The 25264-nt window shown below is 41.8% G+C and overlaps 1 protein-coding gene across 2 annotated transcripts in view; it reads left to right on the top strand.

The window, feature by feature from the left end:
• SLC24A4 (solute carrier family 24 member 4) overlaps positions 1-25264 on the top strand; it is a 196530-nt gene that overhangs the window by 119050 nt on the left and 52216 nt on the right. For both annotated transcript variants that reach the window (XM_033950870.1, XM_033950871.1), the window contains exons 5-9: positions 3446-3530; positions 8881-8984; positions 20419-20493; positions 21812-21837; positions 22032-22085. In XM_033950870.1, the coding sequence (XP_033806761.1) occupies positions 3446-3530; positions 8881-8984; positions 20419-20493; positions 21812-21837; positions 22032-22085 (344 nt within the window). The remainder of the gene's footprint in view (positions 1-3445; positions 3531-8880; positions 8985-20418; positions 20494-21811; positions 21838-22031; positions 22086-25264) is intronic.

The raw sequence follows: 25264 nt of genomic DNA, 5'->3' as shown, positions 1-25264 counted from the left end.
TTTTCAAACAAATTTCCACTAAAATTGAGTCAAACAAAATGTTCTGTAATGTCCTAAGCTTCAATTCTTCTGTACTTCAGAATTCACTACGAACCTTAGTTCTGTAATATCTATCAATCTATTACTTTTTAAATTAAACATCACTTATATTCTGCCATGCCAAAATGTTCCACATGTTTGTTGATTTACCATATTTTTGGGACCATAAGATGCACCCACCTGTAGAGGAGGAAAAACCAAGAAAAAAAAAATTTGGTTCAGAATTTTTTTTTTCTTCTTGGTTTTTCCTCTTTTACATGTAGGTGCGTATGATGCTGGGAAGCCCGCTGCCCGAAGCCACCAGAAGCAGCCTGCAGCCGTTCAAAGCTCGAAGCTGCCCGCAGCCCCCCAGTATCTTTTGTAGTGGCAGTGGTCCAGCGCGGTCTCCCGGATGGCTGCCTTGGTCTTTAGAAGAGCAACACAGGAGCGCGTCCATTGTGCTTCCTGCTTAGTCCCGCGCAATGTATTCAGTCCATAAGACGCACCCCCTTTTCGGGGGTGGAAAAAGTGCATCTTATGGTCCAAAAAAAATGATATATTTTCGACTTTAGGAGGTTTTCAACCTTTGAAGTTGGTGTCCTTTCTAAGTCAGTGATCCAGTTAAGATTGTTTTGACTGAGACTCTGAAGTCACTTTCCTCCATTTATTGATACATGTAATGTAATGGAACTAAGTTCATTGTGCATTCTGAAGTAAAGAAGAATTGAAGCTTGGGACTTACCATATATACTTGAATATAAACCCATCTGAATATAATCTGAGGTAACCTTTCCCCCTAAAAAAAGGGTGAGAAAAGGTTGACTTGAATATAAACCGAACTCGCCGCAGTCTCGCAAGGTTCCCGTGAGAACTCTCATCAGCCATTTTGAGTAGTGAGACTGCACAGGGCAGGATCATAAGAGGATCGCTCTTGCCCTAGCTCATCACTGGACCAGCAGGGCTTAAGGTAGGCCTGGGGAGAGGCCCACGATGGGTCCATGTCTGTTATCATTTTTTCTTTGAGAAATTCATTAACCCTTATTTGTCCTGTTTGTCTATTTTAATTAGATTCTAAACTCTATTGAATAGGGATTGTCTCTTTCTTGTCTAATGTACTGCCCTGTGCAGTCTCACTACTATAGAAACAAATAGAAGTAAGGAAGAAGTAGGGAATTTACAGGCCAGTAAGTCTGACTCTGTGGTAAGCAAATTGATGGAAACACTTTTAAAACATAGAATGGTGAAGTTTCTGGAATCACACCCAAGTCCCGATCTTAAGGTTTGTCATAGAGGAGCATTTTCAGTAGACGTCTAAGTCTGACTTTTGATGTTTCCGCAAGGACATCCAAAAATCAGGTTGGGAAAACAACCATTTTCAAAACCTCAAGATGTTTATCTATTTTTTTTCAAACATGACTTGTCTAGACGTTCTGACCCTTAGACCAAAAATCAAAACGGCAAAATGCCAAAGGTCCAAAATAAGCCCATTTGGACATGGGAAGAGCCAGCATTTTAATGGACTGGACAGATGACATGCCAACAGAGCAGTGGGGCACCTTAGAGGGCACTGCTGTGAATTTTACATAGAGTGCCAGGCATATGTTTCACCATAACCCCCTTCCATAACTCCCCATATCTACCCGTCTACCATCCCAATAGCCCTTATAACTGCAAGTGTCACCTATATGTCAGTGCAGTAGGTTTTGGAGGACACAGCCTTCTTCAGGAGCAATTACACTGTTCAGGATGGAAGAGCCGATCATGAAGAGAGGATCTAAAGTTGAAAATGGTGCTCAGGTTGTGTCCTCCAAAGTGGAGTTTTGTAGAGCAGGGTTATTATCTGACATGTTATGGACAGTGAATTAATGTCCTTCAAGATAAGTACATTTTTTCATTCACTATGTGGATTATAGTGACTATTTAGACGGGGATATGTTCAGGAGATTGGACTCTAATTTATGAACAATTATTATAAGAGAGAGAACACTTTAAGAGATTTTATAGTGTTGATTTTTCACATGAGTTTTGGTTCATGAAACACACATTATAAGGTCCAAGGATGTTTCACGCTTAATTAACCTTTTGGGTATACAGTGTTCCTCCGGTGGGTTCACAGTCGGCGGTTCGTGATCCTGGTCATTCGCAGTATTTTCTGACCGCAAACCACCGACAAGGAGAGGGCAGCGGGAGAGGCAGGAGAGAGCAGCCGGAGCGCCACGAGTGCAGAAAATCACTTGCGGTACGCTCCAACCGTCTTTTCCTGCACTAAGTCGGGCCTTATCCAATCAGGAGCTGCGTGTCAAATATGGTTTTTAGGTAGGGGAGACAGGAGAGGGCAGCTGGAGTGCCGGCGAGTGAAGGAAATCACTCGCTCTATGCTCCGACCGCCTCTTCCTGCACTAAAGTCGGACCTCACCAATCAGGAGCTGCTTTGACACGCACTCCGACTGCCCTCTCCTGCCTCTCCAGCTGCCCTCTCCTGCCTCCCCTGCCTGGTCATTCGCGGTCAGAAAACGCCGCAAATGACCAGGACCGCGAACCGCCGACAACGAATTCGTGGGGGGAGCACTGTAATGCAAAACTAACAACTCTTGGAGCAGGAATTTCCTGCAAACGAGTTGTGAATACTGAGGACCTTCACTTTTTCACAATTTACTTTGGTTATAGAAATTGATAGTGTGGTCACCAATTAATATATATCTCTTAGTGAGCTGATTTTGAAAGAACAATTTTCATATACTGTTTCAGACATTCTTTCTTGTTTGGGTTTTTTGGGTTTTAATTTCCATATCGGCATACCCTGAAAACCTGCTTAGCTATGGAGTTGTGTGTTAAACAGAGATAAACTGACATGTTTTGTATTGTTTTCTCATCTGAAAGAACACAAAAACATTTACTTTTGCTCTGCCTGTTAACATGCATAAAATGAAACAAAAGCAAACAATTTTTACCATGCACACACTCTGAGGACTGAAGGTCACCACCACTGTTCTATGTATTCAACTTAAAACATGCCCCAAACAAGGGGCTCTTTTTACGAAGCCGCGTTAGCGGCTTTATTGCAAGCAACTTTTTAGTGCGCGCTAACCCCTGCGCTGGCCGAAAACTACTGCCTGCTCAAGAGGAGGCGGTAGCGGCTAGCGAAGCCGGCAAATTAGCACGCGCTATTACAAGCGTTAAACCGCTAACACGGCTTCGTAAAAGGAACCCAAGGTTTGTAAAGCTTAGATTGCAAAAACAGTGTACTTCACAGGTCTAATTTTGATCACAGCGTGTAAATTGTCATGGGGTGGGAGAGGACATAAGGAGTGACGAATTATGAAAATATAAAGTGACCCTTGAGGTAACACGGGAGCACCTCAGTGAGTGGAGTTTCTGTAACTTTTTCCCCTACTATGCGCAATGTAATGGGGGGTTTGTCTTTCAGAAGTTACACCTGAGCGAAGACGTTGCCGGAGCTACCTTCATGGCGGCAGGAAGCTCCACACCAGAACTGTTCGCCTCTGTTATAGGTAAAAACAAAATGGAGAACCACAAGTTTGAATCATGTTAATTAGCAGAACACAACTTGTGCTAAAGATGCTCATTTCGTGAAATAATGCCTACAGGAAACCAACAGCTTCATGATATCCTTCCGGTCAGATCAGAACTTCCTTTTTCTTTTTAAAACTTTCTAGACATCTTTCAAAGAAGAAAGGTTTCTACACCACCAAGGGGTGTTGTATGTTGACGTACAAAATATGATTTCTTTTTAAATTTCTGTTCTTAGATCCATTGTTCTGAGGATTTAGGAAGGTGTAAATATAGCATACTTAGAATGGTTAACTGTAATCTTGTGTAAACATAGCATACATATATAATGTAATAATGCAAATGCAATATGATCCACTAGCCAAGCAGCTGGGAGGCCGGCAACAATCACAGTGGAATCCATCTGAATATTTAAAATCCATTGCAGATGTCTTTGAAAACCACTCTGAATTGACTCCCCTGTCATTAGTAGGCCGTATAGAAACTTTCAATTAAAATAAAGTTTTCAGTTTGCTACGTGTAATTTACAAGTCCTTTCTCCCTTGTCTGCATTTCACTTTATTCAGAGGCGAATAGAAAATTATTTTTAGGGGTCCATTTATATATAGATTTTGATGACTAAATGAGAGATGTTAATTAAAAATATATTTTAAAAAAAGACAGCAGTTCTATACCACAGAATTACAACCAGAGGGCATCGTAATTTTGTAGGAACAAATATCATCATAGCAAATCAAAGCTAAGAGTAGACTTTCATTGATAAAGAGCAAGATAGCCAGAATATAACAAATATGATTGATAACAGTGTTCCCTCGAAGCCAGTGGTCTCAAACTATGGCTTTCGCGGTCCGGGGGCCACATGCGGCCTGCCAGGTACTATTTTGAGGCCCTTGGTATGTTTATCATAATCACAAAAGTAAAATAAAACAGTTTCTTGATCATATGTCCCTTTAGCTATAAATTACAATATTATTATTAAGACTTAGCCAAAAGGAAAGATTTATAAACTATATAAAGTTTTACTTCATGCCAAATTGTCATTTCTTTAAGACATTAACTATTTTCTCTGAGGCCCTCCAAGTACCGACAAATCCAAAATGGGGCCCTGCAAAGGTTTTGAGTTTGAGACCACTGCTCTAAGCTGTGTGGGAGTCCTCAAACCATATTGCTATCAGTGTGTGTGTGTGTGGGGGGGGGGGATGTTTCAATATTATGTTTTCAATCACTAGGAACAGACAGGTCCTCTGGTGTCCTGCAGAGCTTGCCTGACCCTCACTATTGAAAATGTGATATTGAAACAGCACCACCACTGGCACAAACGTGGGTAGAGGACTCCCACATAGAGAATGACACGTGGACATATTCTCCCTGTCCCACCCCACCCTGTGAGCTCTGTCCCTGCCTCATTCCTGCAAGATCTTTCCTCATCTGCACAAGCCCCAAACACTTTAAAATCATAAGTGTTTATGGCTTGTGCGGTTAAGTCAGAGCTTGCAGGACAGGGACAGAACTTGTGGGGACGAGGTAATCAAGATCCTTTGATGACGGGGACTTATTTGTCCTAGTTTCATTCTTTACAGGGAATATTGACTGATAAGCATGACTTTAAGAAGCTTAGAGGGTAATTTTTAAAAGAAATTTCCCTGGGTAAAACACTGATTTTTAAAAATTGCTCTCCCAATGTGCCCGTAAATTCATATGGCAATTATATGCCCCCCTCCCCCCCACTAAGGACCTTCAAGTATGAGGCAATACAAGCTTTGTTGTGTTGATGGACAAGACATGGGCCATGTTTCAGTACAACTGCCTGCGTCAGGGGTCAACCAGGTAAATCCATTCACTATTATGACAACATCCAAAAGTGAATGAAGTGCTGTCATAATCCTAAGGTGAGAAAATTTTGTGTTATCTACTCTACAGTCTAATCATAGGTCCAAGTTTGGCAAAAGGAAAACCTTCACCTTTGCTTAGCTACTTAGCTTTGAAAAATCCGCATCCTAGCACACATTCTGGTTTTGTGCTCCCAGCTCTGCTCTGGAGAAAGCTACCAACCCGTTTCAATCTCTGGTTCTCCGTTCCAAACCTGTTGCTCTCTTCCCTTCAGTGTTGAAACAAAAATGGCATCGGCATTTACGTGAATCATTTAGTCATGTGGTTGTGCCCGACCAGTCCCAGGCTCCCAGAATTCAAATTGGTCATCCATTGAAGATTGATAAAACAGGAATTCAGAACTTCTCCTAAAAGCACATACACACACATATATGTTGTATGTTGACGTTCAAAATATGATTTATTTTTAAATTTCTGTTCTTAGATCCACCTTGGCCAGTGGCCTAGCAAGAATAAGTAGTGCCCGGAGCGGTGGCGTCCTGCCCTCCGCTCCTTCTTGAACCCCCCCTTGCCTTACGTGCGCCCACTTTCCCTTCCCCTGTACTTTTTTTAATCTTCCAGGCGTGAGCAACTTCACGAACTTGCTGCCCGCATCGTATCTGCAATCCCTCTGACGTCACTTCCTAGGTGCGGGGCCCAGAAGTGACGGAGAGAGGCAACACCGACGCGGGCAGCAAGTTTTTGATGTTGCTTACGTCATATGCCTGGAACAGGCTGCCTGAATTGATACGTCGTGCTCCCTCCCTAGCAGCGTTCAAATCCATGCTAAAAGCCCACTTTTTTGAATCTGTTTTCAACTAACTCCCATCCCACTCCCTGCTGTTGGATACCTAGACCCACTGTATCATTTCCTCTACCATAATCTCTCAAAATGTCCTGTCTAAATTAGATTGTAAGCTCTTCTGAGCAGGACCGTCTATTGCAGGGGTGCCCAACACGTCGATCGCGATCGACAGGTTGCTCGCTCAGGCGACCCCAGTCGATCGCAGAGCGGGTTCCCTTCTTCCCTTCTCTTTTTTCCCCTCCTGACTGGCCTGCTCCTGAATTCTGCTGCTGCCTCCGCTGCTCAACATTAAAAAAAAAAACCGGCTTGGAGAATTTAAGCTCCGGGGGCTAACGTGTGCTTGTACCGGCTTCCCTTCTCTTCCCTCTGAAACCGGAAGTTATGTCGGGGGGGGGGGGAGAGAAGGGAAGTCGGCACGCACATGTTAGAGCCCCGTTCGCGGGCTAAAGCGGGAGACAGGTCAGTGAAGCGTGCGATTTGCTCCTTACTGCCAGGTCCTGCCTACTTTCTGTTTCCTCAAAAGCATTTCTCCCAATAGGTCGATCTTGGGCCGATCAGCCTTCCTCTCCCCGACGTCAATTCTGCCGTCAGAGAGGAAGTTCTGGCCAGCGGAACTTCCTCTCCGACGGCAAAATTGACGTCGGGGAGAGGAATGCTGGTGGGTCCGAAGCAAGGAGAGCTTGGCGGGCGGCTTTGGGGGCCTGTTATCCGATGGCAGCGGCAGTGGCAATGGCTTGGGGGAGGGCAGGGAGGGAGAAAGAGGGCAGGCAGGGAGACAGAAGGAAAGAAGAGAAACAGAAAAAAAGAAAGGGGGCATGAAGAGAGAAAGAAAGAGAGGGCAGGGAGAGAAGAAGAAAACGTTGGGGAGGGGAATGAGGTTAGGAGGAGAGGAAGCATACAGGCTAAAAGAAGGGAAGAAAGATTGGATGCACAGTCAGAAGAAGAAAGTGCAACTAGAGACTCATGAAATCACCAGACAAGGTAGGAAAAATGATTTTATTTTAAATTTAGTGATCAAAATGTGTCTGGATTTATATCTGCTCTCTATATTTTACAATATGGTCCCCTTTTACTAAACCACAATAGAGATTTTTAGCGCAGGGAGCCTATGAGCGTCGAGAGCAGCGCTGGGCATTCAGCGCAGCTCCCTGCACTAAAAACTGCTATCGTGGTTTAGTAAAAAGGGAGGGGGTGGGTATTTGTCTATTTTTGTATGGTTGTTACTGAGGTGACAGTGCATAGAGTCATCTGCTTTGACCTCTTTGAAAAAACCCTGGAATAGGAATGATAATTAACAATTCTATGCGTACAGTGTGCGTTGTGTTTTTTTAAAATTTTATTGTTGGTAGATCATTTTGACTTGGTCATTTTAAAAGTAGCTCGCAAGCCCAAAAAGTATGGGCACCCCTGGTCTATTGTATGTTAAAATGTACAGCACTGTGTCTGCCTTTCAGCATTTTAGAAATAATAAATAGTAGGGGAGGGCGCGTGCAGCAGTGGGGGGGGGGGGGGAGAGGCAGGGAGGAGGACGGGTGCCTGCGCACATGCCACAACCTCACCTGGGGTGGACCGCCTGCACCCCCTTAATGTGCCACTGACACCTGCTCTTAAGAAAATGTAAATGTAGGCCTACATCCACCTAGAATTTATTGTAAGAATAGTGCAGAATATAAATAAATAGAATAGAACAGGGGTGTCCAACCTTTTGGCTTCCCTGGGCTGCATTGGCCAAAAAAATGTTTCTGAGGTCACACAAATGCTGCAGCAAGACAGAGGAGGGAGCCGGCAAGACGGTAAACACCCGGGGGCAGCAGAGGAAAACACTGCATTGCCCTCGACCAGGGCCATACAAAATACTTCACGGGACCCCTGGAATAGAAAATATCAATATACACCAGTGATCTCAAACTCAAACCCTTTGCAGGGCCACATTTTGGATTTGTCAGTACTTGGAGGGCCTCAGAAAAAAATAGTTAATGTCTTATTAAAGAAATGACAATTTTGCATGACGTAAAACTCTTTATAGTTTATAAATCTTTCCTTTTCGTTAAGTTTTTATAATAATATTGTAATTTATAGCTAAAGAGATATGATCAAGAAACTGTTTTATTTTACTTTTGTGATTATGATAAATATACCGAGGGCCTCAAAATAGTATCTGGCGGGCCGCGAGTTTGAGACCACTGATATACACGTTGCAACTCCATTCAAATGACACCCTGGTACGTCTTAACATACAGTAAAAGTGTTCATTCAGGTGTTCCATTCTTGCACAATTTGATAATAGAATTTTATAGCACATATTCTACATGTAAAATATTTTATGTATAGAAAACAGCTAACAGTCTAGAAATTTAAAAGCAAAATAGTTTTTTCTAGTTGCAAAATAATGCATTCAGCAGAAGCATTTGATATCAGAAATTTCTTTTGGGTTGAAAACTTGTTGAATCAGGTCTGAAGAAGAGTTTTTGTAAAATGCGAGGGGGGGTTAACCTTGATTCGCCTTATTTGTTGTTGCTGTCTGTCCATTCTTTTTATGCATTTTTTTTGGGGGGGAGCCGGTTAAGATTATAAATATTTTAAAGAAATAAAAAATAAAATTAAGCTATAGTGGCTCAAATTTGGCTCAGTTCCTGACTTTGTGTGTTGTTGTGCAGGTGTATTTATCACTCATGGCGATGTAGGAGTTGGAACGATTGTTGGCTCTGCAGTTTTCAACATTCTGTGTATAATCGGAGTCTGTGGGATATTTGCAGGCCAGGTGAGTCACTTTTAAGAACATAAGAATAGCCTTACTGGGTCAGACCAATGTTACATCTGGCCCAGTATCCCGTCTTCACAGAGGCCAATCCAAGTCACAAGTACCTGCCAAAAACCCAAAGTACCTGGCAAAATCCCAGGTACTTGTCACCTGCTGATTTCCTCAGATGACAATTTACAAATATTATTTAAACACACAATCAAGGCAACTGTTGGATACTCCTAAATCTAATAGATGCTGGCACTGTCATCTTGACATAGGGACATTGCATTATTTACTATACTATTGTCCCTCGATACTCGACTTCTGGAAATCCATCTGGGGTCAAATTATTACGATATTGGAAGTCCCTTTATCTTTTTCATATGATATAATATTATTTGGAATGATATTAACCCAAAAACCTATAAGTGCAAATCAGAATAAATTGCTCCTCCTCATGACAGGAGTGGCCATACCCAAGATAATGAAAAATTGGGATAACTTGAATTATAGTTTTTGGTGGGAGTCCGTATGTCAAGTTTATAAGTTTGAAAACATTTTTTCCATGCAGAGGGGGGTCATCATAATAAATTTAAGGAAATTTGGGGCCCATCAACAAAATTATGCAAATTATGATATATTAATATTAATTTCCTTTGATTTTTTGAAAGATTGCACATCCAGGAGGGGATGCGGGGGAGGGAGAGAGAGTGGGAGGGGGGAGGTGGGGTTTAACAACTTTATATTATGTGATTGGAATAAAGTGCATTTTGTTATTTGTTTGTTCACTTGTGAGCACTATATATTTGATTTAAAAATGAATAAAGAATTAAAAATAAACACACAATCAAGGTTTTATAAGTTGTTATAATTCTTTTTGATTGTCAAACATATTTATGAAAGTGTTCAGTGCAGTTGAAGAAACTACCTGGTAACATGATTGCAGGTAGGTAGAAATAACTTGGGGGGTATGAGAAAACATGTTTTCTCCCCTGATGTGACTTTTACATCTGTAAAATGTGACTGACTGATTCATCAAGTGCGCTGGGTATTATCAGCTGGACTGTTATTTTTGACCCTTTATAAGTTGTATCAAAATCTTCTGGAGTTCACACGAGTTTTTCAAATTAGAATCTAATTTGCAATAAGGGACTAATAATAACACTGGCCAACACTCATTTTGGTGCCTCAAATGTTAGACCTGTTTTTGGGTATATTTGACTTGCCGATTCCAAAAAATGGCACCAGTTTTCTTCTATCAGCTCTAGTTTTTTAGATATAGAACATGTGTCATATACCACTCTTCACTCTGCTCACCCATTAAAAAATCAGGATATTTTATTGTAGTGTTTAAGTTAATCTTTTAAGCATGATGGAAACATTAAAAATTAAAAGAAAAGCGTACAACATGAAAATCTACTTATTTCATACTAAAAGCACAAGTCTATGATACAAACTTTCCAGTCGTCCGACACACAAGATGCTCCTTTTGTAAGACTTCTGAGAGTGGGATCTGCCAGGACAATCCCACATAAGATTCCAACAATAGTAATAATTTAATAATAATAATAATTTTATTTTTATATACTGCCCTGCCTCATAGTTCTAGGCAGTTCACATACAGTGCTAAAAATATACAAACACAACTAAAATTATACAATAATTGAATAAAATGCATTCGCAAAAATAGATAGATATTCCTTAAAGTACAACCGTAAAATCATTGTGCAAATTTCCATCATGTGTGCATCCCATCTTCCTTGATTTCTGGCTTCCATTGTTTTAATGTCTTGGTGAAATCTTTCACCTTGCTCTTAACTCAAGTCACCGAGGTTCTCCGGAAAGCGATCTAAGGGACTCTGCAGATAATGGACTTTTAACGCTCATGTAACGGCCAAGCCTGTTGAAATGAAAAAGCATATGCTCCACTGATCATGTATAGTTGTCTGCCGCCTTGTAGCCAAGAACGTTTTTCACAACAAGAACAAATTGAAGACCAGGCACATAATTCGATTTCATTCACTGATGCTAGGAAATGTGGGTCATTTATTAGTTGTCTGATCTGTGGACCATCGAAAATTCCTGCCTTCAGTTTTTCCATAGTAAGTCCAGGTATCATATGTGCTATGTATGCAATGCACAAACTTGTCTTTATTCAAAGTCTTTACAAATTGTGTCATCAGGCCTAGCTTTATATGTACACTTTTCCTCCGTATTCGCTGTGATAGGGGATTAACAGACCCGCGAATACAGAAAAATCGCAAATAACTTTTTCATATGTTACTCGCTGTTTTCTATTAAAAACCATCGTGAATATGGTGAAACCGCGGTTAACATGGTGGGAAACCTGGCCTGTTCCTGAAGAAGAGGCAAAACACGGTGAAGAAAGTGCTGGGAATCGGCGATTTTCTCTCTCAACGCTTGGAATCAATGATTTCTCTATGCAAGCTGATGTCATTTGGAGGGAGGAGCCATCAAGCTAAAAACTGTGAATAATCGAAACCGCGATTGCTGAAACCGCAAATACAGAGGGAGAAGTGTAGTGGTGGCAGTAAGATTCTATCTCATTCTACCAAAGGTTCAATGATTACATTTTGTCCAACCACCATATATTCCCTCGGAAGCCAATCTTTTTTGCCCAATGTTCATGTTTGGCTCTACTATCCCAGAGGCATAAAAATGAATAAATTCAACCATATCTAAGAAACTAGAGCCAATGCAGTCTATCCAATGCAATTTTCTGAATCAGCGCTCCAAATAACCCCAGGAACAGGTCAAATAACCCCAGGAACAGGTCAAAAAACTCAAGGCAGCAAGAGAAAATTTTTTTTTTTTTGTTGGCCTGTGTAATCTACTTAAATGTTTAGGTTGAATGCCACAAGAGCCGTATACGTCCACTTATATAAAAGTTTCACTGCAGAATAACCTATAGTCAGGTATTCCGTGCCTGATTCTGTAAGTGGTACCCGACATGCCTGGGAAATGGAAGCCTACCGCATGTCAATTACGGACAGGCGCCACTTACAGAATCGCACCTAGCAAGAACTCTAGGCACCGGAAATGTAGGCCAAGGGTTTATATACCTACACGTCAGGCGCCGAGGGTCCTCGAAGAATCACAGCCAGGGGCGCCTAGTGATGCCAAAGCCCTTCGCCGCTCCTAAACGTGCCCACTTCTGGAATTCGGCATCGCTAGGCCCTGCTAAACACCATGGACCCAGGCACCGATCCCAGAGGGCGCCTAAATTTTTTTTTTTTATCATGCCACTTAAAGCTAATTAAAATGCCTAAGATAGGCACTGGTAGGCGCATTCTAAGCATCTGTTGGCCTCTTAACGTTCAGCAACCTCAGCAAAATCAGGCCCTCTAGGTAGATATCTAAGTTATATCGGATACAGTTCGTCAAGACAAAGTAAGTTCCGTGGTCCATCAGAAGATTGATAAAACATTCATTTGTTTTTCATGTCTGTCCCAGAGTTTTAGTAATCTTACAGGTCCTGAAAAAACTAGGGTCAGTATTCAAAATCATTTACCGATATCAGTGTCTCTCAAACTGTTTTAGCTCCGGCACACTAAACGGAGCAAATGTTTTTAACGGCACACTTTAATTGAAATTATAAAATTACAAACCAACAAAAAATTAAATTTGAGAGTTCTGTTTATTTTAAAGTCCTTTAAGCTATGTAAGGGTAATTGTAACAATGGTGAAGCTTAAGGCCCCCTTTGATTAAGCCACATTAGGGTTTTTTATCACCAGCCGCTGCGGTAAAAGCTCCGATGTTCGTAGGAATTTTATCAGTGTCTGAGCTTTTACTGCAGCAGCCAGCAACCTAACGCGGCTTGATAAAAGGGGGCCTAAAGTAGATGGAATAGAATTTCTAATCAATGCAATGCATGTGCTTGTTTTTGAGTGCAAATTAACTCAAAACGCAGTTTGATAGTCAATGAGCAAACACGCATGCCATCATCCACCATCTGCAGTTGTTCTCTTTTTCTTATAAGATTTAATTTCTCTCAGAGCTGAAATTCCAAGTTTGCAAAGATAAGAAGATCCAAACGGTAACAAAGCCTTGATTGCTTTGTTGCTCATGTTGGGATAACTACTGCATAAAAAGTAAAATTACTTGCTGTTAGTTTTCAAGGACCAGTCACGTCAAAGAATGATGCTTTTCTGGGTAGTTGTATCCTTATGCAGACGGATGCTCATAACATTGACAAGACTTTTGCTTACGCAACGTACATGTTATCTATTCTAGGTTATACTTATGAAGGGAATTTTAAAAAAATAAAGTAAAATTCTGAAATCTCTTTGTGGTATACCACTGTGCCATAGCATTCATTTTGAGAGACACTGATCTTATATAGTAGTCGCCTATATCCATAGGTGTGCTATCTGACTAGTGCTGGGGCGAGAGAGTGGTAGAGCATTGGCATGCCTTTTAACTCTATGGAAAGTCAGTGATATTCAGCTTCCATTTCTATAGCTTTGTGGATTAACTTAGGCCAACAAAAAGGCTTTCCTAACAAACTGCAGAGCTATATGTGTGGTTAATGAATATCACCACTATTCAGACTAGTGGTCTCAGTCTCGTGGCCTGCCAGGTATTATTTTCAGGCCCTCAGTATGTTACCATTGCCTGTATGCGATTGTGAGGTGGAGTGGAGAGGACGCTCACAATCACGTACAGATGCAGGAAAGCGCTTGCATGAGGTTACAGCAGTGAGGCGGGCAACGTTCCAGAACGTAAGGTAACCATTGGCGGCAGTGCAGCTTGTGATGCGTACGTAATCTCGTGAACTCTTGCGAAATTCGGCACCTCTCCTGGCGGTGACTGCTTGGTGTAAGATGGGGGTTGTGTCTGGAGGAGGTGAGAGCTGAAGGCGGTTGCGGATGCGACCACTGGACACTTAAGGCACAAGTTTTCCAGGCACAAGTCGAATATTGATTCTCCCCTCTACAAAAAAGCCTAGAGGACTACACCAAAATCTTGTCTGTTGTAGTTAATACTTTAGAATCTAAATCACAATTTTGAGAGAGGTAAAACTCTTTATAGTTTATAAATCTTTCCTTAATTGCTTCTGATCATTTGAGCTATACACAGCTGAAAGCAGTGCAACATGCAGAAAGTGAAAAACTATCTAAACTGTGTATACCTGAAATGATCAGAAGCAATTAAGAAAAGATTTATAAACTATAACGAGTTTTACCTCATGCACAGTTGTCATTTCTTTAATAAGAAATTAACTATTTTTTCTGTGGCCCTCCAAGTACCTACAAATCCAAAATGTGGCCCTGCAAAGGGTTTGAGTTTGAGACCGCTGATCTAGACATACTCAGCATTGAATATATGGAATATATATAAATGCTATGCCTAGCATTTAAAAAGAAGTTCCCCTGCATCATATCAATTGCAGTACTTTATTCTGGATCAGTAGAATTATTCAGAAATGATCAGTGTAAGGTTTTGAGGCCTTTTTTCTCTAGTTTATCTTGGTATTTTCTCTAGTTTATCTTGGGTTCTTTAGGAAAATTTTCTTAAATCTGTAGGAAAATTGATGGGAATGTTTTGCACCAGTTTCTGACAGATTTTCTCTGGAATTTGTTCCTGAGCTGGACTTGCTGTGAGAGGCCACCAGGCTTTTTTATTTTTTATATATAATATTTCTTTATTGAGCAAAATTACAACACACAAAACATAACAATGCAATTGGACATCTGCCAAACCAGAATACCCGCCCCACTGGGCAAGCAAAGAGCATAGGTCAAAAACACAACAAAAAGCAGATGATACAGCAACAAGAAATGCTCAATACAGTTTTTTCTTTGTAGAAACCTACTGAAACCCACCCCCAAACCGAGAACACAACCCCAGAACCCCAAACCGAGAACAATGCAATGAAAAAACAGCCCAAGCCACCTCCCCCTACCACCCATCCCCACTCCCAAACTGTGTCAGACAAATACATAATAGACGAAGTAGAGAAAGAAACGAAGCCAGAAAAAGAAGAAGAAAGAGAAAAAGAAAAAAGAGAACCCCCCCCACCGAAGGAGGGAAGCAAGAAAAAACTACAGAGGAAGACGAAAAGCCCCAGCAAGAGCTAACAATTTAAGAGCAAGCTCCTCTCTCGGTGAGGAAGGGACAGCCAATACTCCTCCTAAATATCCTGAAATCTAGACCACTGGCGCTCATCATGAGCGCCCACAACCCTCCTTTCCAGAAGAGACAAGTCATAGAGAGACACCTGCCACCGAGAAAAAGAGGGAGCATGCAGCTCTCGCCAAAAAGTCAAAATGGCTTTCTTAGCCAAGAGAAGAGCCTTAAAGATCAGCTGCCGTTGCCCAACAGAGCAGCCGTGAAGCACAGCCTCATAAAAAAGAGCAAGAGATGGGGTACAAGGAGTTGCATGGGAAACAAGGAGGACAAAAAGACACACATACGCTTCCAAAAGGCTCGTACTAAAGGGCATGCCCAAAACATATGACCCAGGGAAGCAGGATTCACAGGACATTTGGGGCAACAAGCATGGGCAGCAAAACCTGCCCGGCACGCTCTGTGAGGAGAGAGAAAAACCCTATGAAGAAATTTATATTCTTGTTCCCTATGTAACATGTTACAAGATATGGAACGCAAATGAACAAAGCAGTGAGAGATTAATGCAGATGGAATTGTGCACCCCAAGTCAGCACTCCATGCCCCTGCCAGCCAATCAGCCCATTCAGTTTGCAAGAGGGGGCCCAGGACATCAACATAATAACGAAGACGTGGAGCCACGTCCTCCCTCAAAGCCAAACACCTCCCAAGGTCCCGCGCCACAGAAACACCCAGATGGTCCTCATCAAGACTGCGAACATAGTGGCGGAGTTGCAAGTAGCCCAAAGCATCCACGCTATCCAACCCATATAACGACCCCAATTCGGCAGAAGAAAGGAGGGCGCCCCCATCAGAAAGAACATCCCCTACCCTGCGGACCCCATGAGCATGTCAAAGCCGAAATACTCTGCTGTCACTACCCAGTCTGAATTGCAAGTTACCCTCCAGAGGCATTAAAGGAGATATACTATAATTGATACCTAGGTGCTTACAAAGTAATTTCCAAATAAGTCTCATGAAAGACTAGACTACATGACCCCGCTGGACAGGGTCCAACTGGACAGATGGAGCATGTAACAAAAACTAACCAGAAATATGGAGTAAAAAGTCCATATTATGGAAACATTAAGAAAGAGGAGCTCTCCATACACCAGTCCCGAATCAGTCTGGTACCACATGCTAAGTTATAAGCGTGGAGATCCAAAAGACCGAAGCCCCCCTGCGCCTCCGGCAACATCAAAATGCGGAGAGGCAACCGGGGCCATCGACCACGCCACAAGAAAGTCCTCAAAGCACTATACAACACAGCCAGGTCCCCACGTTGCAACCACAGCGAGAGAGTTTGAAACAAATAGATCCACCGAGGAACAATCATCATATTATACAAAAAGATACGTCCCGCAAGGGAGACCGGCAGAGCACCCCACAGCCGAAGATTCTCAACCGAGCTCCGGAGCAGGAGCCTCATGTTGAGCTCATAGAGGCGTGCCAGGGAGGAAGGTATTATGACACCCAGATATTTCACCTGTTGTGAGGCCTCCTTAAGCAGGAAATCTGCCCACACATTAGAGACACTGAGATGAAGAGGGAGAGCCTCCGATTTGGACACATTAAGTTTAAGGCCCGAGAGCTCCCTGAACCGTCGAAACAGTTCCAACAATCTAAGGAGGCCCGAGACCAGATCAGTCAACAACACCATAATATCAGCAAATGCCATACATCGCAGGGAAGAATCCCTCATCTCCACTCCAGAAATCTGTGGATGGTGACGAAGGCAGATGCTTTTTTTTTATTTTTAATAGGCAAACACACAATGGCGATGTCCGAAGAACACAGTGGTGCTTGATAATTTCAACATCCCTCTTTTATTTATGCGATGACTCGATATGTACATGTTTCATCCAAAACGGCCTGCCTCGGGAGTCTTGTTGGAATCGCAATGAATATTGCAGAGTAAAATATATCCCGGGCTTCCAGAGAGTTCGCATCTTGGACATTGGGAGTTTGGGACTCGGTGCCTTTTTAAGTTTGATGTTCCAATTTGAGAGATATTTTACTCTGCAATATTCATTGTGATTCCAATGGCAGGCTGTTTAGGCCAGTGGTTCCCAACCCTGTCCTGGAGGAACACCAGGCCAATTGGGTTTTCAGGCTAGCCCTAATGAATATGCATGAAGCAAATTTGCATGCCTATCACTTCCATCATATGCAAATCTTTCTCATGCATATTCATTAGGGCTAGCCTGAAAACCCGATTGGCCTGGTGTTCCTCCAGGACAGGGTTGGGAATCACTGGTTTAGGCTAAAACAGGTGCGTGCTGAGTCGCCGCATAAATAAAGCAGAGTGTTGAAATTATCTAGCACCACTGTGTTCTTTGGACAGCTCCATTGCGTGTTTGCCTGTTACTGACTCGTGAAGATGATTCTCCTGGTTGCGTTGTTTTGGGGTTTTTTTAAATAACTTTTGAAGAAGGGACATGATCTTTGCAGTCTCAAAAAGCTTATTTCTCTGAGCATCCTTGAGAGGAATCTGTGTACAGTTAAACAATTCATAGAATAGATCAGTGATTCCCAACCCTGTCCTGGAGGAACACCAGGCCAATCGGGTTTTCAGGCTAGCCCTAATGAATATGCATGAGAGAGATTTGCATATGATGGAAATGATAGGCATGCAAATTTGCTTCATGCATATTCATTAGGGCTAGCCTGAAAACCCAATTGGCCTGGTGTTCCTCCAGGACAGGGTTAGGAACCACTGGAATAGATGGTCGTTGACAAGCTTGCTTACCTTGGTATGTCAAGAAAAACCAATGTTTTTCTAAGCCAGAACATGCCCTGGCTAAGCATATGTTTATGGCAGCCAAGCTTGTATTGGCCATATGGTGGGAGAAACTGACATTGCCCTCAGTCGAGCAGGTTTTGATTAAATTGGACTATATTTGTTTGTTGTCAAACTTGACAGCACTCAGATTAGGGGGTCTTGGGTTTTTTTTTCATAAGACTTGGGACTCTTATCTGACTTGGCATGCAGATTCTCACTGAACTTTTGACAGGATTATAGTATGCAATGTGTTGTTTAAGGCAAGGAGCCTTAGGGAATTTTTCCCTTTTTGGGAGGAATGGGGGTTTGGTATTATATGGTTTAGAGCAGGGGTGCCCACACTTTTTTGGCTTGCGAGCTACTTTTTAAAATGACCAAGTCAAAATGATCTACCAACAATAAAATTTAAAAAAGCACACTGTACACAGAGAAAATGTTAATTATAATTTATATTTGAGGTTTTTTCAACAGCGGATTCCGCTTCGATTTCACATAGTGGGGTTCCGGGATGGGCACTCTGGCCCCAATTTGGCCATCTTAGCGGCAACATGGGCTGAGGACTTGCACTGCACGCTAACGGCCCAACAGCTACAGAGGACGCTGAAAAATATTCTGAAGGTGTCTCCTAATATTGTCCACTGGGAAATGCAGTTAAAAATTGTTTTAAGACTCTATATCCCGCCGGAACGAGCAGCCCGGATGGGGATTACTACAACTCACTCTTGCCCGAAATGTGCACAAGCTCACGCTTCATTGGGGCATATGCTTTGGAATTGCCCCAAAATTCAACAGTTCTGGCGACATTTAGGGCACTATATTACGCAGCTCTGGCGGAGGCGTTGGCTCCCACAACCGAAAGCTTTATTTGGACATTATAATATAGCTGTGCCCAAACCCAAAGGAATGTCAGCTTTTGTCACTAGAGTGCTTTTGATGGGCAAGAAGGCAATTCTTACTAACTGGCTGTCCCGAGATCCCCCTTCCTACGCTCAATGGAGAGCGTTGATGATTGTTCATGCGATGCTGGAGCGGAGACTGGTGGGAGATTTAGATCGTGGACTGGGCCGCAAATTCTGTCAGACCTGGGAATGCTTCTGGCAGGACCTCACACCATATGCTCGCAGTAGACTCTTGAATTGTTAGGACTATCTTACACTCTCAGCCATGGTAGTGGCATTGGACTTTTGGGGTGGGGATGGAAGGGAGGGATGGGAGGGGAGGGGGTGACCTTGCACTGTTATTTTTTGGATTTGTATGCAACTTCTATTTGTATGTTCTGGTTGAAATAATAAAAATCATTTGAATATATTTGAGGTGTTTTTTTTTTTTTTTTTCCAAAGAGGTCAAGGCAGATGACTTTAAAATATGCAATGTCACCTCAGTAACAACTATACAAAAATAGACAAATATACCCCCTTCCCTTTTACTAAACTGCGATAGCGGTTTGTAGCGCAGTGAGCTGCTGAATGCCCCACGCTGCTCCCAACGCTCATAGTCTCCCTGTGCTAAAACCGCTATTGCGGTTTAGTAAAAGGGGGCCATAGTGCAAAATAAAGACAGCAGATATAAATTCTTTAAACGGACACATTTTGATCACTAACCCCCTGTTTTACTAAGGTGCACTATGCGTTTTAGTGCACATTTAGCGCATGCTAACACGTCCATAGACTAACATGCACACGTTAGTATGCGCTAAAAAGCATAGCGCACCTTAGTAAAGGAGCCCTAAATTGAAAATAAAATCATTTTTCCTTCCTTTGTTTGGTGATTTCATGAGTCTCTGGTTGCACTTCCTTCTCACTGTGCATCCAATATTTCTTCCCTTCTTTCTACCTCCTGCATGCTACCTCTCTTCCAGACCTCATTCCGTTCCTCAACCAGCATCTCTCTCTCTCCCTCCATGAGTCCAACTTTTTCTTCCTTTCTCCCTGCCTGGCCTCTGCCAACCAACACTCCATTCGCTACCCCAACTTTTTCTTCCTCTCTCCCTACCCCCTTCCCCTTTTTTTCTGTCTGTCTTTCTCTCTCTCTCCCTGCCCCCCTTTCTTTCTCTCTCCTTGCCGCCCCAAGCCACCGCCGCCGATTTTTCCCTGCTTCCCAGCCGCCACAAAAGCCAGGCACATGCAGCCACTGCACAAGCCAGGGCCCACAAGCCTCCCCCTTCCCTGACATCAATTCTGGGCCAGCTAGGCAGTGATTGGCTAGCCTGGAACTTCCTCTCTGACGTTGGAGGGGGGAAGGCTTGTGGACCCGGCGCATGTGCAGTGGCTGCACACACATGTCAGGGAAGCAGGGAGAATGCAAAGGCAACGCGAGTCTATTGCGATCGACTCACATTGCCCTTGTGATCTACTGGTCGATTGCGATTGACCTTTTGGGCACCCCTGGTTTAGAGCATTGTTTCATTGGCAAGCGTACTTTGTTCTGCTTGGGATATTGTACTGTTGAATATCTTATTTTGTATTTTCTTTTGTAAAAATTAAATAAACACAGAAAATACAATGTTCATGCAAAACTAGATTTTTTTATTTTTTTTTCAGGTTGTACATCTGACGTGGTGGGCTTTGTTCAGAGATTCAATGTACTACACCCTTTCGATAATAGTTCTTCTTATTGTAAGTTGTCCTTCCTTTGGTAAATAATTTCAATGCAAAACTATTTAGAAGTATCTCCATATTTAATTTTATTAATTCTTGGTGGATAGGGTGTTTCTTCAGATTTTTTAAGTTTTGCATTCTTGCTCATCTTATTTCTGCTAACAACAAATTTTCAACTTACCACAAGACTGGGCTTGGTTATATCTTGGTTGGATCGTTATATCTGATGAGAAGGAAAAACTTCCTCAATTGTAGACATTTTTCAATAAATATGAAGGTTGGCCTGCGACTTTGTCCAAGCTTTTAATTTTGGCCCACTGTGTATTTGAGTTTGACACCTCTGTCATAGACTATAGTTATGTACAGTTAGGCTCATTAATAGTGATTTAAGTAGCCTTACGTTGTAGTGGCACTGCCAGCACAAAACCAACCCAGAAAATGAGTGCATTACAGATGAAAGGTCAACAGAGCAGAACACAGCTACCAAGGCTTGAAATAACGAAATCTTTACATAGTGTCACTGTAGCAAAATGCGTGAGCTTTAAAAATCACCAAACCTCTAAAGAGATAAAACAGTTGCATCTAATAATAATAATATTATTATTTTTATATACCGCCCTACCACATAGTTTTAGGCGGTTCACATAGAATACTAAAAGTATACAAACAATGAATAAAAATACAAACTAAGTCTAAGAGCAACTAAGATTATACAATAATTAAATAAAATGCATTCACGAAAATAGATAGATATTCCTTAAAGTTCAACTGTAAAATCAATGTGCAAATATCCCGTCAATATTCTGAAACATAAGTTTACAAACTTTTCAAATAAATTAGTTTTCAATAGTTTCCTAAAAGACATGACATAGGCCTGGGAAATAATAGAGCATGAATCCATTTTACCTGCCTGAAAGCCCAGCAATTTATCAAAGAATCTCTTGTAACAACAAGGCTTAATAATCGGGAACACAAATAAGTATTGCCCTCGAGTTATTCTTTTAGGTTTATATCTTTCAAAACAGAGACAGGTAATTAGGAGCCATACCAAACAGTACTTTAAAACTGGTGCAACCAAACTTAAACAGTACTCAAAAGGCAGCCAATGCCACTGTTTATAGGATGAAATAATATGGTCATGTTTTTTTTTTTCAGCCCAAAAATTAAACGACTGCCGTATTTTGTATAAGTCTCAGTCTTTTTTGAAACTTTTTTTGGGATCCCATGTATATTATATTACAGTAATCTAGAATGGACAAAATGGATGATTGTACCAATAATCTAAATGATGCCTTATCAAAGAAACTGATTTCTCCTCTGTTATTTTTTTTTCCAGTTCATCTATGATGAAGTAATAACATGGTGAGTGATTTTATAAAATTTTAGTTTCCTGGTAGTTTTTTCTTCTGGGGTAGGTATTGGGTGAATACATTTTTTATCTTCAGCTTCTTTTTCTGAAACGGGCCAACCGTTCATGAAGCTTGAATGCTTCGACTGCTAACGCATTTTTGCAGAACAGATGTGAGAATGACTTGAATTTTTTTTTTCTTTTTCAGGTGGGAAAGTCTTATACTCATCATTATGTATACGTTTTACATACTTATTATGAAGTAAGTCTGTTCTTTCATTTCGTTCGGTATTTCTTGTTCCAACTCGTTTCCTGATCTCCACTAAAAGAGAATTTAGAAAATCTTATTTCTTTCCTTTCCTAGTAAATTTATCTTTCATTTTTGTACTTATTTGCAAGTCTCAGGTTCTACCAACACTGCCACCCAGACGGTAAGTTCAGGTTGCACAGTTATCCCAGCTGACTTCCCTAGTTTCTCTCCCTGCTTATTGTGTTCTGCTCAAGCTACCGATACTGGATTATAGATTCATACAACCTGCTACATCGCACCTAGAAACCAGAAGCAGAACCAGAAAAGCTGCTGCTGTTCTATCTACCGTGTTTCCCCCAAAATAAGACACTGTCTTATATTAATTTGGGGCCCAAAAAACGCACTAGGTCTTATTTTCGGGGTAGGTCTTATTTTTTTCATGTACAATTATCTCTCCCTTGCTCTCCTCCACCCCAATTTTTCCTCTTTCCTTTCTCTCCCCCACATGTGCAGTATCTTTCCTCCCCTCTTACCCATCCCTTTGCCTTCCCTCCCTCCCATCCCTTGTGCAGCAGAACCCTTGCACAGCTTCAATCCTTCCTTTCCTCCCCCCCTGTGCAGCATCTTTCTATCCTTCCCTCCCTCCCATCCCTTGTGCAGCAGAACTCTTGCACTGCTTCAATCCCTCCCTTCCTCCCATCCCCCCCTTGCACAGCCGAACCCCCACTGACACTTCCATCTTTCCCTCCCATCAGAACGCCGTCGACCGCGAGACCAATATACCTTGCAAATGGCAGCATCAGCAAAAATCTAATCAGGTTGCTTCGCAGCCTTCTCCCACCTGAGCGTTCCTCTGCCACATCACTGATGATGTCATTAGCAACGCAGCACATGGAACGCCCCAGCAGGAGAATGCCGCAAAGCAGCCTGATTAGATTTTTGCCAACGTTTACAAGGTATATCGGTCTTGCGGTTGGCGGCATTCTAATGGGAGGGAGAGATGGAAGTGTCAGTGGGGGGAAGCGCTGCTGGCAACAAGGGCTTATTTTTGGGGCAGGTCTTATTTTTAGGGAAACATGGTACAAGGTGCGCGCCTGGCAGAATTTTGCACATGCAAAATAGTGGTTCAGATAAACATAGCATCAAAATTTATTTATATACCACAGTAACTTAAGAGTTCTATGCGGTTTATAAAAGGAAATTGAAACACTGACAGTAAAATCAAATGATTTAGAAATTACAAAAATTTCTTAAGTAGGTTTTCAATAATTTCCTGAACTGCTGGTAAGAGGCAGAGCTAACTAACAGATTTACAAACTCTTTATCCCAAGAAGCTGCCTGAAAAGATAGAAGTCGTTGAAAATCGCGCTTGTATAAACGACCATTTACCGATGGAAAAGCAAACAAATTACAATTACGTCTTGGGTGTTGTGAATTAATGAATAAAAATAATCCCACAAAATAATCAGGTGCAAAATCATGTAAGACTTTATAGAATATACAACCGAACTTAAATCTAACTCTGTCCTCGACTGGTAACCAATGTAGTCTTTGGTAATTAGGTGTGACATGATCTGATTTTTTTCAGATTGAAAATTAATCGGACTGCCGTGTTTAATATGATGTGGAGTCTGAAGATTTTTCTGATAACCCGCTAAGTAAACTGTTACAGTAATCAAAAATACTTAGAATTAATGACTGTACCAACAGTCTAAAAGAAGAAACATCAAATATGGTCTAATAGTCCGTAATTTCCACAACATAAAGAAACTTTTTCCTTACTAAAGCACTTAACAGCAATGAATTAGGTGACAGCATTTACACAGGTTATGGCGGGCGTAAATGATGGTGTGAATATCTTTAGGTGCTGGTATATTAAACTTGGCCTAATATAGAAACATAGAAAAAAAGCAGCAGAAAAGGGCTATAGCCCACCAAGTCTGCCCATTCCAAGTATCCCCTCCCCTGAATTTACTCCCTTAAAGATCCCACGTGAGTATCCCATTTTCTCTTAAAATCCGTCACGCTGCTGGCCTTTATCACCTGGAGTGGGAGTCTGTTTCTATAACCATAAAGCCCTATGACCTCACAATGCAGATGTAAAGAGCTTTAGCCAATAGGAAGAGGAGATGCAAATGTTAAGAGCCTTAGCCAATAGGGAGAGGAGGAGATAGTGGATGCTGTGGCCATTTGGCCTTTATCTGCCATCATAGAAACATAGAAAAAAGCAGCAGAAAAGGGCTATAGCCCACCAAGTCTGCCCATTCCAAGTATCCCCTCCCCTGAATTTACTCCCTTAAATATCCCACGTGAGTATCCCATTTTCTCTTAAAATCAGTCACGCTGCTGGCCTTTATCACCTGGAGTGGGAGTCTGTTCCAATGATCCACTACTCTTTCGGTGAAGAAGTACTTCCTGGAGTCACCATGAAACTTCCCTCCCCTGATCTTCAGCGGATGCCCTCTGGTGGTCGAGGGTCCCATGAGCCAGAAGATATCATCTTCCGACTTGATGCGTCCCATGATGTACTTATATGTTTCAATCATATCTCCCCGTTCTCTTCTTTCCTCAAGTGAGTACAGTACTGGCAGATAATTGAATCCATGCCCACACCCACTTCTAAGCATGACTATTTGCTGGTGGGCACCTTAGTGCGGACAGCTACATCTAAGTTGTAGGTGCCTGCTGAGTTAGGCGCCTACCAGCTAATTAATTTTTAATTGTTTTTTTAATTGGTTTGTAATGACACTTTCAATTATCAGTGCAAATTAAGCCAATTAAAATAAGTTAGGCACCATGCTCTATCTAGGCGCCTAACCGTAGGTGTCTTTTATAGAATCCGGGCCAAAATGTGTGCTAATTTAGTATTCTATAAAAAGCTGCTTGGCACAGAGCATCCTTTATAGAATCTAGCTTAGCACAGATCATCCTGATGCTTAACTTTGGATGAAGTTTGCTGAATCACACCCATATTGTCTATAAAATAGGTACAACATGTGTGCCTTCCCTGCATTGATGCTCTGTTATAAAAAGTACCTCTTACATGTCCAAAGTCACAGAAATAATAGAAATCTGCAGAACTGGGCTTACGCACTTTTCAAAGCACATTTTTTTTTCACAAAACTTTTTTTCAGCTTCACATAACTTGATAACCGGAGATTATTTTTATTTAATTATGAGGGGGTGCTGAA

This window comes from Geotrypetes seraphini, chromosome 7, assembly GCF_902459505.1.
Source record: "Geotrypetes seraphini chromosome 7, aGeoSer1.1, whole genome shotgun sequence".
Lineage (NCBI taxonomy): Eukaryota > Metazoa > Chordata > Amphibia > Gymnophiona > Dermophiidae > Geotrypetes > Geotrypetes seraphini.
This window is presented reverse-complemented; position numbering and strand designations above follow the sequence as displayed.